Source organism: Sylvia atricapilla, chromosome 27, assembly GCF_009819655.1.
Source record: "Sylvia atricapilla isolate bSylAtr1 chromosome 27, bSylAtr1.pri, whole genome shotgun sequence".
NCBI classification, from domain to species: Eukaryota; Metazoa; Chordata; class Aves; order Passeriformes; family Sylviidae; genus Sylvia; species Sylvia atricapilla.
Genome location: NC_089166.1, coordinates 2,780,683 through 2,794,782, shown reverse-complemented (window position 1 = coordinate 2,794,782; position 14,100 = coordinate 2,780,683). Strand labels below are relative to the sequence as shown.

Below are 14,100 nucleotides of genomic sequence, written 5' to 3'. Positions count from 1 at the left end.
TGTGCCCCCAGAGGAAGTGCTGAGCCCTGCGGGTCCCTCTGCCTCTCGTGCCCCTTGTCCATCCTTACAAAGCCGTGCCCTGAAGGAAAATGCAGGAGTCGCCACATGATACAAAGAGGGGGATGTGAGGGAACAGATTATGGGCGCAGATGGCGTGTCAGCCTGAGGTCCCCGTCACCCGTCCCGGCCCCGCCGCCTCCGCCGTGCAGAGAGCCGAGCGCCGGCCCGCTGCCACCGCGCTCGCCTCCCCTCCGTGCCCTGCCAGGACTCGGCCAGAGCCCGAGCAGCGCCGGTGCAGGGCTCAGCCCCGGGGCGGAGCCGGCGGCGGCGGAGAGGCCAGAAGAGAAGTGGAGGCGTCAAGGAGGAGGCGGCCCGGGCGCAGCAGAGAGCCGGGGCTGAGGGGGACAGCGATGCTCGGCCGGCGGAGCGGCGGGATGCGGCGGGCTCGGGCCGCGGGGCTGGCGGCGCTGGCCGCGCTGCTGCTCGGTGCGCGGGGGTGGCGGCCAAGAGGCCGGGGCCGGAGTCGGAGCCAAGGCTGTGTCTCGGTCTTTTTGGTTCAGTACTGGGCTGGGGATCCGTCTCAGGCACTCCTGCTGCTCCTCCCTTCTTTTTCACCCACTGCTCTCAGCCCTTCTCTCCTCAATGAATCAAATCCCTCCCTCGTTTTATTACTCCATTTCTTTTGCTATTCACTGATTAATTGATTCATTCATTCATCTACCCCGCCATCCATTCGTTCCAGCCAATCCTCTTTTCTCCTTTTAATTTCCCCTTCAGCAGCTGGAATGTTCTCAATAATATCCAGCATATATTCTCCAAGATACTGCACTTAAAGGAATCTCAGCATGCCTAATTCCAGAACAAATTCTCATTACGTCTTCCACTGTCCTCTAAAACTTTCTGCGGGCAGAATTCCTGCTGATGGAAAGTGATTGTTCATTTCTCGCTGACAGCGACTGCGGCCAAAGCCCAGGTTCAGCAGGAGCCGTTATTGGAGACCACGGAGGGCACCGGCATCAGCATCAACTGCTCACACCCTAAAATCCAGATCGGTGATTACATCCATTGGTACCGTCAGCTTCCTGGCCGAGGACCTGAATTCCTCACACTCACTGTGAAAGAGTCTAAAGAGCTGCCGGAGGGTGCGGGTCGTCTGTCGGTGTCTGCAGACCGTCGCTGGAGCTGGCTGTGGCTGGGGCGGCCGGGGCGCGGGGACGCGGCCGTGTATTACTGCGCGCTGTGCCCACGGGCAGAGGAGCCGGGGCTGCGGCCGGGCACGAACCGCCGCGGGCGGGGCCGGGCGGGGCCGGGGGCACAGCGCCGGCCGCGGCCAGCAGGGGGCGCTGCCGCTCCGCCCGCCGGGCCCCGCGCGGCTCCGCAGCTCCTGCCTCTGCCCCGAGCCCGCACCGACACCGCACAGCCCCGCACGGCCCCGCGCACACGCCTGCCCGCCCGCCTCCTGCGCTCACACGCTCGCCACGCACCGCCCGACACGGCCCCGCTCCCTCGCCGCCCTCTGCCGGACGCCCAAGTCTCGGCGTTGGGTTCTTCTGCACCCGAGATTTAGGTGGTTTAGAGTCTTCTGCCCTCTCAGACGGCCGCTGTGTCCACTGGTGCCCACTCAGTGCCCCTGTCTCAGTGCCCATCCAGGGCCCACCCAGTGTCTGTGTCTCTCTCAAGATGCCCACTCGGTGCCCACCCAGGGACACCAATTCTCAGATTTGGGTCTCTTTGCTCACCCAAGATTCGAGGTGGTGGTTCGAGAGAGTGTTTTACCTTTGAAGGCCCTGAGCCTTACGCGAGAATTAAACGGAGTCTTCAAGGTCTTGTTTTTTTCTTGGTTTCTCGCGCTGTTTCTTGATTCTTATCTTACAGTGTTCTCTGTGCCCGGCCGAGGTCTGTTCTGCTGCTCGGACACAGGACGACTCCCCCTCGATTGGAGGTCGCTGTCCTCTTTACACAGATAATTACGTGTCTGTTATTTATAGTGATGTGCCAATACCTATCACCTGTAATCACAGGGTCAGCTCTACTCTGACCCAATCCCCTTAAACTACTTTGTGCCATCATCACACTATAAGATGGATGCCAGTGGAGAAGAAGAAGAAGAACCCAGAGCACCGCCCAAAATCCTCCATCTTCTCCCCCCTGTACCTATATTCTAAAAACCCAAAACTACACAATTTTCCACCCTGAGATAAACTGCACTACTGTGTTCAGACCTTTGTGCTTGTAATTCGTCTCTCAGTGTTGGAAGTTTTTCCATGGGCTGAAGACAAAGACTGTGTCCTCCTGGTCTCTGTGCCAGGCAACACTCCTCGACTGGCTCCACACTCCCCCTGCCAGGATTCAAACCCTCTTGTTCAGGTCCCAGTCCTCTCTACCGAGATCTGTGACCTTCCAGGTCGTCCAGAGGAATGTCCTGGACCCCAACATCCAACTGCTGCGGCCGGCGCCTCTGCCATCGCCTTCCGCCCTCCGGACACGCTGCTGCTGCTGCTGCTGCTCTCAGCGGCTCTGCAGAGCAAAGAGCTGCTCCTTGGGAGCGCCTGCGCTGGGAGCTGACAGAGCAGCTGCACTGTCGGGGACACAGGGGCTGATTCGTGGAGTGCTGTCACCTCAGGAGGTCATGGCACGAGAGGGATTTACAGTCAGGCTTTCTGAGGTGACAAAGGAATCTCCATCTCTGTCTCTGCAGAAATGTCTCTGTTCCATTCTGGAAGGTGCATAAGAAGCACCATTCTCAGATGACTGTGTAAGGCAGGTGTCCTTTGAATACCACCCGAGGCTGGAATTCAGCTCTCTACGTTTTCTACTCATCCTCAGGTGTCCACAAGTACCATGGGATGTGCATTCAGCATCCTCCTGAAGCAGTAGAACATCCCGGAGGGAAAAGAAAATATCTCTCGAAGTAGAGGGCCTTTCAGCTGAGCTCTCTGTTCTACCCCCATTGCACCTGAAACTAGTTGGTCCCTTTCCCTTCAAGGTAGGAACCTTCAGGCACCCTGAAAAGCAGATGCCAGGATTCAGCAATAGTGCAGGTGATAGAGGGAGACACTTGAAACACTGAGCTCCACATTCGATTTCCCTCCAGCCATTTACTATAGAGACCCTATTTCCATTTCCCCATTTCAGGGGCATTTCAGTGTGTTCAGGAACTCACTCACTTGAGCAGGCAGAGCAGAGGCAACAGTCAGGGCATGTGAAACCCAGAGTGTCTGGCTCTTTAAGGCACAAACATGTCCCTTGTCCTTTCCAAGGTAAAAACAAGGAAAAGGGAAAGTGAACAATAAAGAAGACCAATGTGTCAGACGCGGATAAGAGAATGAAAGAGGAAGGTTAGAGCTCTCCAGCCTCTAAGAGATGGGCCAAAAGGAAAGAGCGCCTGTGGCTGAGAACTGGCTCAGGCTGGACTTTGTCAGTGACAACGCATAAAGAGATAATGAGAGAGGAGATGGAAGCCCCAGGAAAGGAGAGACTGCCAGTCATGTGTCTCTGGGATCAGCAAGGATGGTTGCAGGTTTCCATCTCACCAATCCCCATCTCCCTGTTCATGTCTTACCGTCTTTTCTCTGCCCTGAAGCTTAAGAAAGATCAGTCTTTGGAGGTTCCCATAGAAGGATAAGCATCCAACTTGAAAAACTGTGACAGCCACAAGACCCTCCACTTCTGCAGAAACCTCCAACTAAACCATGGAGCAGTGCAAAACCTGCATGAGAATGTTCCTCATACAACCGTTATCATTACCTGCAAAGTTCTTTACCAAATTCTAGAAAGTTTTTGTGACAAACCAGTTTTAGACGACACCAAAACGACCAGGACGGGACAACTCTGGAATTGACATGGAGAAGGGTGTGGGAGTGAGGGACCTGGGAGAGAGGCATTCATCCCAGGTAGGTGAAGTGGGACAGGGGAAAAGCAACAGGGGCAGAGGAGTCTCCTGTTCACAGAGGAAATTGCCATGACCCCACAGAGCTGTAAAGCCTCATTAAGGGAGAAGCCGCTGACGTGCCTGATGCCCAGCCCTGGGTGTGCAGCAGAGCTGGCCATTGCAGCTGGGCAGGTGAGGACTCCAGTGCGAGCTGAGCGGGAACAGCCCCTTGCCATGGCTGAGGCCCAGAGGCACGGAATGCTCACAATGCCCATGGCTGAGGGAGCCACCGGGGCTGCTGCTGGACGAGGCACTGACCCACCAGGAGCATTTCAGGCTCTGCAAGGACAGGTCATTTCTCTGCCTGCTCCCGCTGCTGCTTCCTTTGCTGCCCCCGACAGTGGTTTCCGGCAGCTCTGTTCTCTCGGCGCTGGGCCGGGCTTGCTGACTCTGCCTCACTCAGCAAACACGCAGCTCGGTCTCGGCATGCACCTCGCCCATCTCATCCTCCCCGTCTTCCTGGGACAGCTCCTCGGTAAGTCCTGGCTTTCCCCAATACACCCTTCTTCTTCTTCTTTTCCCCCAGGAACTCCTCAACAGCCTTATCAGGAACGTGTGAGGAAACATCAGTGATTAGCGGGTAAAGGCTGAGAAAAATCTGCTTCTCCTTGTGGTTTTGCAAGTGTTTCCTCAAGAAGCTATTCGAATTGTAAAGGAAAAGGGAAGGGAGAGAAGAGAAACCTCAGAGACACCTTTTCTGTCTTTTCTCTCACCTTCAATGGATCTTACTCTGCCTCTCTATTCTCATCCTGCTGCTGTCACCTCAGGAGACCTCAGCTGTCTCTGCAGTGCCAAAACTCCTGTTTTAAATTCCCGCATTCTGTCGAACCTGCCCCAGCCATCTCAGAATTCTCAATTCACTGACATTAGCAGGGTGTCCCATTCTGCCTCCAGGCTGACACAGCTCTGCCACGGCTTCCAGTGTTCTCTGGGCTGGCAACACAACAAGGGCTCCCTCTTTCCAAACTCAGCATTGTGTGTACTCAGGGATGGAGGCGCCCTCAGAGGTGACAGGGATGGGGAAGCAGGATGAACCTTTCTGCTGTGCAACGATGGACTCTTTAGGCAGCTGGAGAGGTGCTGGTTCCAGGACACAAAATTCAGGCATGACAAACTGTTCCATGTTTTTTTAAGCATTAGGAGTGGGAGCAGAGGCAGAGCCCAGCTCTTCTCTGGGTGCTGCAGAGCAAAGAGCTCCGAACTACTGCCCAAAACCTTTGAGGAGTCTTCTTTAAGGCAGGGGGCTTTCTCCATCGTGGTTTATAATGCCCTACGTTTTGCTTCTCATTGCAATTCCCTGTGGAGCTGCTCACATTGACTTTCTTCCAGGCACCACAGGGCAAATCCTGGTCACCCAGGAAGATGGACCAGTCACGGTGAAGCAGGGACACACCTTCCACACCACCTGCAAATACCAGACCAGTGGTTTTCGGGGATTATACTGGTACCAGCTGAGGAAAGGCCAAGGCCCACAGCTGCTCTCCTATCACGCAGGAACTGGCTCCAAGCACAGCGGCCGTATCACCACGCACCTGAACGCCACGGGGAAATCCAGTGTCCTGAAGGTGCAGCAAGTGGAGGTCTCTGACAGTGCCTTGTACCTCTGTGCTGTGCAAGACACCCTGGTGCAGGGAGCTTCCTGGGCTGTGCAAGAACCCAGAGGAGGGAGGGGAGGTGTCAGTGTGAGGCCGAGGTTGGGGAAGGGACGCTGGGCTCAGCCCAGACCTCAGCAGAATTTACATCATATGTACAATGATCTGATGCTTGTGATTACATCCATCTTGACTATTCCCTTGGAAAAGTATTCTGAAAAATTTTGACTCCGTTCTGCGTTGTGCAGTCTCTAGATAAAGAAAAATATCTGCTGTGCTTTTCTGGGACCTTGTCCTTCTACACTCCAGCCCTGCTGCTTTTGGCCCCACATGTCCTCAGCAGAGCCCAGGGCTGCTTCTGTGTTCCTGCCTTGGGAGCTCTTGGAGCAGCCCCGTTTGCACGGACACACGTGCAGCACAGATTTGTGCACGGCTCCACACCGGTGTGCACGAGCCTGTGTCTGTCCGTGTGTGTCCCTCCTCGGGAGCGAATTTCCTGACTCTGCCGGGGACAGCGAGCACTGCTCTGGCCCTGAGCAGCACAGAGCAGCAGCTTCCCAGGCTCAGCAGGAGCCGGAGTGCAGCTGAGTGGGGGCGGCACCTGCCCGTTCCAGGTGTGTGCAGGGTGGGTCTGTTTCCGATGCGGTGTCGCTGGTGTGTGCGATGGGACACGGCTGTCTCTCGTCCCTGGCGGTGCCGCAATTGTCGTGTCGCTCGTTGTGCCGGTGCTGGGAGAGGCGGGGGCTGAGGCCGGCCGGGGCGGAGCTGGCGGCGGCGGAGAGGAGGCGGCCCGGGCGCAGCAGAGAGCCGGGGCTGAGGGGGACAGCGATGCACGGCCGGCGGAGCGGCGGGATGCGGCGGGTTCGGGCCGCGGGGCTGGCGGCGCTGGCCGCGCTGCTGCTCGGTGCGCGGGGCTGCCGGCGGAGAATGAGGGTCTGGGCTGCCTCTGGGTTCTTCCCCAGAGATGCCGGCGCCTGCTGCGCTCTTTCTACGTCTCTCCCCCTCTACCTTGTCTCTCTGTCATCTCTCAGCCCACTTTCCGAAGCCTCCGAATCCCCATCTCTCTCGGCTCGAGCCTGCTTGCATCTGTGCCTGCTTTTCAATGCGCCTTACTCATTCCCATGCCCGTTCAAGTTATTCTTTCTCTCCTTACAGCCCTCTACCCTTCATTGCAACATCTCCTTTCCCTGTCTACTACTCTTCATCCATCCACCCACACATCCTCACCCTTCGTACCCAGCATCATCCCTCACTTCTCTTTCTACTCTCTCATCTCTTTCTCTAATTGTTTCATACCTGTAGGATAAGCTCTTCTCTCCTGCATGTCTCCGTTATTCTACACACCCGAACATGCCCTTGTACAGCACAAGTTATTGCTCTTCTGAATTCAGCCCTCCATCCTTCCCAGTTTCACACACAACCTGTCTGTGCCTTTTCCTTCTTGCTGTGCCTCTCTTCATTCAGCCCACATTTTTATTTCTCCTTCATAAATTTCAAATTCCCACCCACAGCAGCGTCACTCTCCATGCCCGGGAGTGTCCATTCCTCCGAATTTCTTTGCAGTCTGCTGTGTCTCACTGTCCCTGCTCCTGACTGTCTCTGTGGAAATGAAGACAATAAAGCTGATCCATCATTGCTGATAATTGGACTTTCGTTCTATTTTCTTAGCAGTGGCTTCAGGCAGAGCCCAGGTACAGCAGGAGCCATTACTGGAGACCACCGAGGGCACCGGCATCAACATCAACTGCTCACATCCCAAAATCCAGACCAACGATTACATCCATTGGTACCGTCAGCTCCCGGGCCGAAGACCCGAACTCCTCGTGAGCGCTCACAAAGGAGTCAAGGCTGTTGAGGCCATTGCAGGACAGCTGTCGGTGTCTGCAGACCGTGGCTGGAGCTGGCTGTGGCTGGGGCGGCCGGGGCGCGGGGACGCGGCCGTGTATTACTGCGCGCTGTGCCCACGGGCAGAGGAGCCGGGGCTGCGGCCGGGCACGAACCGCCGCGGGCGGGGCCGGGCGGGGCCGGGGGCACAGCGCCGGCCGCGGCCAGCAGGGGGCGCTGCCGCTCCGCCCGCCGGGCCCCGCGCGGCTCCGCAGCTCCTGCCTCTGCCCCGAGCCCGCACCGACACCGCACAGCCCCGCACGGCCCCGCGCACACGCCTGCCCGCCCGCCTCCTGCGCTCACACGCTCGCCACGCACCGCCCGACACGGCCCCGCTCCCTCGCCGCCCTCTGCCGGACGCCCAAGTCTCGGCGTTGGGTTCTTCTGCACCCGAGATTTAGGTGGTTTCGAGGCTTTTGCCCTCTCAGACGCCTGCTGTGTCCACTGGTGCCCACTCAGTGCCCCTGTCTCAGTGCCCATCCAGAGCCCACCCAGTGTCTGTGTGTCCCTCTCAGGGCGCCCACTGGGTGCCCACCCAGGGACACCAATTCTCAGATTTGGGTCTCTTTGCTCGCCCAAGATTCGAGGTGGTGGTTCGAGAGAGTCTTTTGCCTTTCAAGGCCCTGAGCCTTACGCGAGAATGAAACGGAGTCTTCAAGGTCTTGTTTTTCTCTTGGTTTCTCGCGCTGTTTATTGATTCTTATTTTACAGTGTTCTCTGTGCCCGGCCGAGACCTGCTCTGCTGCTCGGACACAGGACGACTCCTCCTCGATGGGAGGTCGCTGTCCTCCTTATACAGAGAATTTACGTGTATATTATTTACAGTGATGTGCCAATACCTATCACCTGTAATCACAGGGTCAACTCTACTCTGACCCAATCCCCTTAAAATACCATCATCACATCTAATGATGGATGCCAGTGGAGAAGAAGAACCCAGAGCACGGCCCGAAATCCTCCCCGTTGTCTCCCCTGTAACTATATTCTAAAAACCCCAAACTACAAAATTTTCCACGCTGTGATAAACTACACTACTGTGTTCACACCTTTGTGACTTGTAATTCTTCTTTCAGTGTTGGAAGTTTTTCCATGGGCTGAAGTCAAAGACTGTGTCCTCCTGGTCTCTGTGCCAGGCAACGCCCCTGGACTGTCTCCACACTCCCCTGCCAGGATTGAAACCCTCTTGTTCAGGTCCCAGTCCCCTCTACCGAGCTCTGTGACCTTCCAGGGCGTCCAGAGGAATGTCCTGGACCCCAACACCCAACTGCTGCGGCCGGCGCCTCTGCCATCGCCTTCCGCCCTCCCGACACGCTGCTGCTGCTGCTGCTGCTCTCAGCGGCTCTGCAGAGCAAAGAGCTGCTCCTTGGGAGCGCCTGCCCTGGGAGCTGACAGAGCAGCTGCACTGACAGACCAGCGTGGTCTATTTAATAGTGTGGTCTCACATCAGTTACTCATCGCCTGAGAACGATTTACAGCAAGGCCTTCTGTGATGGGAATGTAATCTCTGTCTCTGTCCCTGCAGAAATGCCTCTAGCACATACTGAAAGTTGCATAAAAAGCACTCTTCTCATAGGGAGGGCTAGAGAAAGTGTAATTTGAATCCCACCTGAGTTTAGAATTCACTTCTCTTCTCCAAATTTGTTTTACCCCTTCGGTCTCCCCAGAACAAATGGATCTGAATTCAGCCCCTTTGTGAATTTCCAGAAATCTGGGAGGGGAAACAATCATTCCGCTGGAATACGGGAGCATTTCAAATCCTCTGAGGGCTTTGTCACATCCACCTTTCATCTGAAACTGATTGGTCCCTTCCTCCTCACATGAGTAACTTCTCAGGCAAAAACTGCTGAGGAGCAGATGCCAGGATTCAGTAACACTGCCAGTGATCGAGAGAGATACTTGAAAGACTGAGCTCCACATGAGGTTTCCCTCCAGACATTTGCTCTAGATACCACATTGCCTTTGGATACAAGTGCCTTTTACTATCTTCAGAAACACCTTGGGCTTAGCAAGTTGAGCAGAGGCCGCATTCAGGGCATAAGAAAGGTGACAGTGTCTGGTTCTCTAAGGCTCACAGCAGATGCATTTTCTTTTCTAAGGGAAGAAACGGGAAAATGGAAAGTGATCAAGAAACACACAATGACACCAATGTGCCAGTAGGTGATAAGGGAATGAAAGGTGGAGCTCAACGCTCACCGGCCTCTAACTACTGGGCCTTTAGAAAACAGCAGCTGTGAATTGGCTCAGGCTGAGCTTTGTCAGTGACAAAGCGCCAAGTGACTATGAGAGAGGAGCTGGAAGCCCCAGGAAAGGAGAGAGAGCCAGTGATGTGTCTCTGGGATCAGCAGGGTTGGTTGCAGGTTTCTCTTCCCAGCACAAATGCTGGAATGAATCCTCATCTCCCTGTACAAGTCCTACCGTCTTTTCTCTGCCATATAGCCTAGGAAGGATCAGCCTTGGAACGACCAGATAGGAGGATAAGCTTTCACCTGGAAAATCTGTGACAACCTGAGGAATATCGACTTTTGCAAAAAACCTGCAATTAAACCATGGAACAGTGCATCTCCTGCATGAGAATGTCCTTAATACACCCTTAATCATTATTTGCATCCTTACTTAACAAAGTCTAGAAAGATTTTATGGCAAACCCATTTTAGAGAAAACCAAATGGCTCGGTAAGGGATCACTCGGGAATTGACTCAGAAAAGGGGGTGGGAGTGAGGGACCTGGGAGAGAGGCGTTCATCCCAGGGAGAGGAAGAAGGGGGGTGGGGGGGTGGGGGGGGGCAGAATCGACAGAGACAGGGGAGTCTCTTGTTCACAGAGGGAATTGCGTTAACCCCACAGAGCAGAGAAACCACAGCGAGGAAGAAGCCGCTGACGTCCCCGATGCCCAGCCCTGGGTGTGCAGCAGAGCTGGCCATTGCAGCTGGGCAGGTGAGGACTCCAGTGCGAGCTGAGCGGGAACAGCCCCTTGCCATGGCTGAGGCCCAGAGGCACGGAATGCTCACAATGCCCGTGGCTGAGGGAGCCACGGGAGCTGCTGCTGGACGAGGCACAGACCCATCAGGAGCATTTCAGGCACTGCAAGGACAGGTCATTTCTCTGCCTGCTCCCGCTGCTGCTTCCTTTGCTGCCCCCGACAGTGGTTTCCGGCAGCTCTGTTCTCTCGGCGCTGGGCCGGGCTTGCTGACTCTGCCTCACTCAGCAAACACGCAGCTCGGTCTCGGCATGCACCTCGCCCATCTCATCCTCCCCGTCTTCCTGGGACAGCTCCTTGGTAAGTGCTGGCTTTTCCCCTAGGCATCATTTTTCTGCTTTCCCCCAGGAAATCCTGAATAGCCTTATCTGGATCACGTGAGGAAACATCGGTGAATATTGAGAAAAGGCTGAGAAAAATCTGCTTCTCTGTGTGTTTTTGCAAGTGTTTGCTGAAAAAGCTCTTCGATTCATAAAAGAAAAGGGAAGGGCGAGAAGAAAACCTCAGAGATCCTTTTTCTGTCTTTTCTTTCACCTTCAGTGGATCTCCCTCTGTCTCTATCTTCTCATCCTGCTGCTGTCACCTCAAGACATCTCAGCTGTTTTTGCCATCTCACATTCCTCCCTTTCTAATTTAAATGCATGGATTTCATCAAAGTAGCCCGGGGGCATTTTTCAATTCCCATTTCACTGACATTAGCAGGGTGTCCCATTCTGCCTCCAGGCTGACACAGCTCTGTCACGGCTTCCAGGCTTCTCTGGGCTGGCAACACAACCAGGGCTCCCTCATTCCAAACTCAGCATTGTGTGTACTCAGGGATGGACGAGCCCTCAGAGGTGACAGGGATGGGGAAGCAGGATGAACGTTTCCGCTGTGCCTCGATGGGCTCCTCGGGCAGCTGGAGGGGTGCTGGTTGCAGCACAAAAAATTCAGGCATGACAGGCTGTTCCATGGTTTTTTTAAGCCTTGAGAGTAGGAGCAGAGACAGAGCCGAGCTCTACTTTGGCTGATGCAAAGCAAAGAGCTCAAAACTCATGGCCAAAATCTCCCAGGATTCTGCTACAAGGCAGGAAGCTTTCTCCATCGCGGTTTTCCATGCACTTTGTTTTGCTTCCCATACTCCTTCCCCGTGGAGCTGCTCACCTTCACTTTCTTCCAGGCACCACGGGGCAGATCCTGGTCACCCAGGAAGATGGACCAGCCACGGTGAAGCAGGGACACACCTTCCACACCACCTGCAAATACCAGACCACTAACTTTTATGCCTTGTCCTGGTACCAGCTGAGGAAAGGCCAAGGCCCACAGCTGCTCTCCTATCAAGCAGGGACTGGCTCCAAGCACAGCGGCCGTATCACCACGCACCTGAACACCATGGGGAAATCCAGTGTCTTGAAGGTGCAGCAAGTGGAGGTCTCTGACAGTGCCTTGTACCTCTGTGCTGTGCAAGACACCCTGGTGCAGGGAGCTTCCTGGGCTGTGCAAGAACCCAGGGGAGGGAGGGGAGGTGTCAGTGCCAGGCCGAGGTTGGGCAAGGTACGCTGGGGTCAGCCCAGTGCTCACCAGGATTTACATCATATGTACAGTGGCCTGATGCTTGTGACTACATCGATACTGACACTTCCCTTGGAAAGGTATTCTGACAAATTTCGACTCCATTCTGCATTGTGCAGTCTGTAAATAAAGAAATAAATCTGCTGTGCTTGTCTGGGACCTTGTCCTTCCACAGTCCAGCCCTGCTGCTTTTGGCCCCACATGTCCTCAGCAGGGCTCAGGGCTGCTTCTGTGTTTCTGCCTTGGGAGCTCTTGGAGCAGCACCGTTTGCACGGACACACGGGCAGCACAGATTTGTGCACGGCTCCACACCGCTGTGCACGAGCCTGTGTCTGTCCGTGTGTGTCCCTCCTCGGGAGGGAATTTCCTGACTGTGCCGGGGACAGCGAGCACTGCTCTGGCCCTGAGCAGCACAGAGCAGCAGCTTCCCAGGCTCAGCAGGAGCCGGAGTGCAGCTGAGTGGGGACGGCACCTGCCCGCTCCAGGTGTGTGCAGGGTGGGTCTGTTTCCGATGCGGTGTCGCCGGTGTGTGCGATGGGACACGGCTGTCTCTCGTCCCTGGCGGTGCCACAATTGTCGTGTCGCTCGTTGTGCCGGTGCTGGGAGAGGCGGGGGCTGAGGCCGGCCGGGGCGGAGCTGGCGGCGGCGGAGAGGAGGCGGCCCGGGCGCAGCAGAGAGCCGGGGCTGAGGGGGACAGCGATGCTCGGCCGGCGGAGCGGCGGGATGCGGCGGGCTCGGGCCGCGGGGCTGGCGGCGCTGGCCGCGCTGCTGCTCGGTGCGCGGGGGTGGCGGCCAAGGGGCCGCGCCTGGGACTGGGTTGATCCCGCACGTCCCTGGGGGCTGCCGAACTGCCTGGCTTCTGCACTGACCTCTTGCCGAGAACTGTTGTCCCGTTCATCCTTCCCTCTTCTGCATCCCATAGTCTCGCAAAAATTCCCGGGTTCTCGTCTTTGCCCTATCTTACAAAATCATTGCTTTATTATGACTGACTAAGTCAGTCCTCACCTTTTCTGACTTTTCTGTCTTTTTCTGCGTTATTCCACATCCTCCCGTTGTCTTGTAAGTCTCCCTATCATCCCCTAATTCACGCATTCATCTCTGCACAAACGAATAATGGACACCTTTTGTACTTGCCTATATTGAAAAACTCTGGGAACTGTTTTCCTCACCGGCTCTTTGCATTCCTTACAGTTTCTGCGTTCTTTATACTGTGCAGTAGGGCAATTAAGGATTTCAGGTTTGTCTTTATTCTGTCCCCGACAGTGGCTTCAGGCAGAGCCCAAGTACTGCAAGAGCCGTTTCTGGAGACCACCGAGGGCATCGGCATCAGCATCAACTGCTCACATCCCAAAAAACAGACCGAGGATTTAATCCATTTCTACCGTCAGCTCCCGGGCCGAGAACCCGAATTCCTCGCACTCACTGCTAAAGCCTCGAAGGCCGTGCGATCCCCTGAAGGTCAGCTGTCGGTGTCAGAGGACGGGCGCTGGAGCTGGCTGTGGCTGGGGCGGCCGGGGCGCGGGGACGCGGCCGTGTATTACTGCGCGCTGTGCCCACGGGCAGAGGAGCCGGGGCTGCGGCCGGGCACGAACCGCCGCGGGCGGGGCCGGGCGGGGCCGGGGGCACAGCGCCGGCCGCGGCCAGCAGGGGGCGCTGCCGCTCCGCCCGCCGGGGCCGCCGAGCCCCGCTCGAACCGGGCTGGCGGGGCGCCGCCGACACCGGCACCGGAACCGGCACTGGCACAAGAACCGACACTGGAAATGACACCGGAACCGGTATCTACAGTGGCACTGACGGCCACACCAACAGCCGTAGTGGTGTGTTTTGGGGTTTTCCTCAATTTTCTATATGCATCAGTTTCTTTTATGCTGTTTCACAAGGGTTTTTTCCAGGTACTCCGATGTTTTAATTCATCATGGTTTGTCCCAGTTATTGTTATTAATCAATCATCATGTATGTTACACCTGGGTCCTGTTTGTCCCTTCAAAGTCTCACCCTGATATCTAGAAAATTCTTGTGAAGATGTAGAGTGGTTGGTGGGGTCCAGGTTCTCCTTCGCCTTTTGTTCCTAGATTTGTTCTATGGCTTGTCACTTAAGTTTGGGGTCACTCCCTTCCCATTCTGGATTGGTTCTGAGTAGGATCCTCCCGACTCTGCCTCATATTG

At 55.8% G+C, this 14,100-nt stretch overlaps 1 protein-coding gene and 1 gene segment (V, D, J or C); both read left to right on the top strand.

Annotated features, from left to right (window-relative positions):
- Positions 1 to 4,357: 4,357 nt before the first annotated feature.
- LOC136372096 (uncharacterized) lies at positions 4,358 to 7,808 on the top strand. The gene is made up of 4 exons (XM_066336560.1): positions 4,358 to 4,406; positions 5,261 to 5,528; positions 6,138 to 6,427; positions 7,192 to 7,808. The coding sequence occupies exons 1-4, from the start codon at positions 4,358 to 4,360 to the stop codon at positions 7,806 to 7,808; spliced, it is 1,224 nt and encodes a 407-aa protein (XP_066192657.1).
- Positions 7,809 to 10,634: 2,826 nt separating this feature from the next.
- LOC136372117 (T cell receptor alpha variable 1-1-like) lies at positions 10,635 to 12,060 on the top strand. The segment is given in 3 exon segments: positions 10,635 to 10,683; positions 11,543 to 11,810; positions 12,054 to 12,060. Coding segments are annotated over 3 exon segments (324 nt in total).
- The last annotated feature ends 2,040 nt before the right edge of the window (positions 12,061 to 14,100 follow it).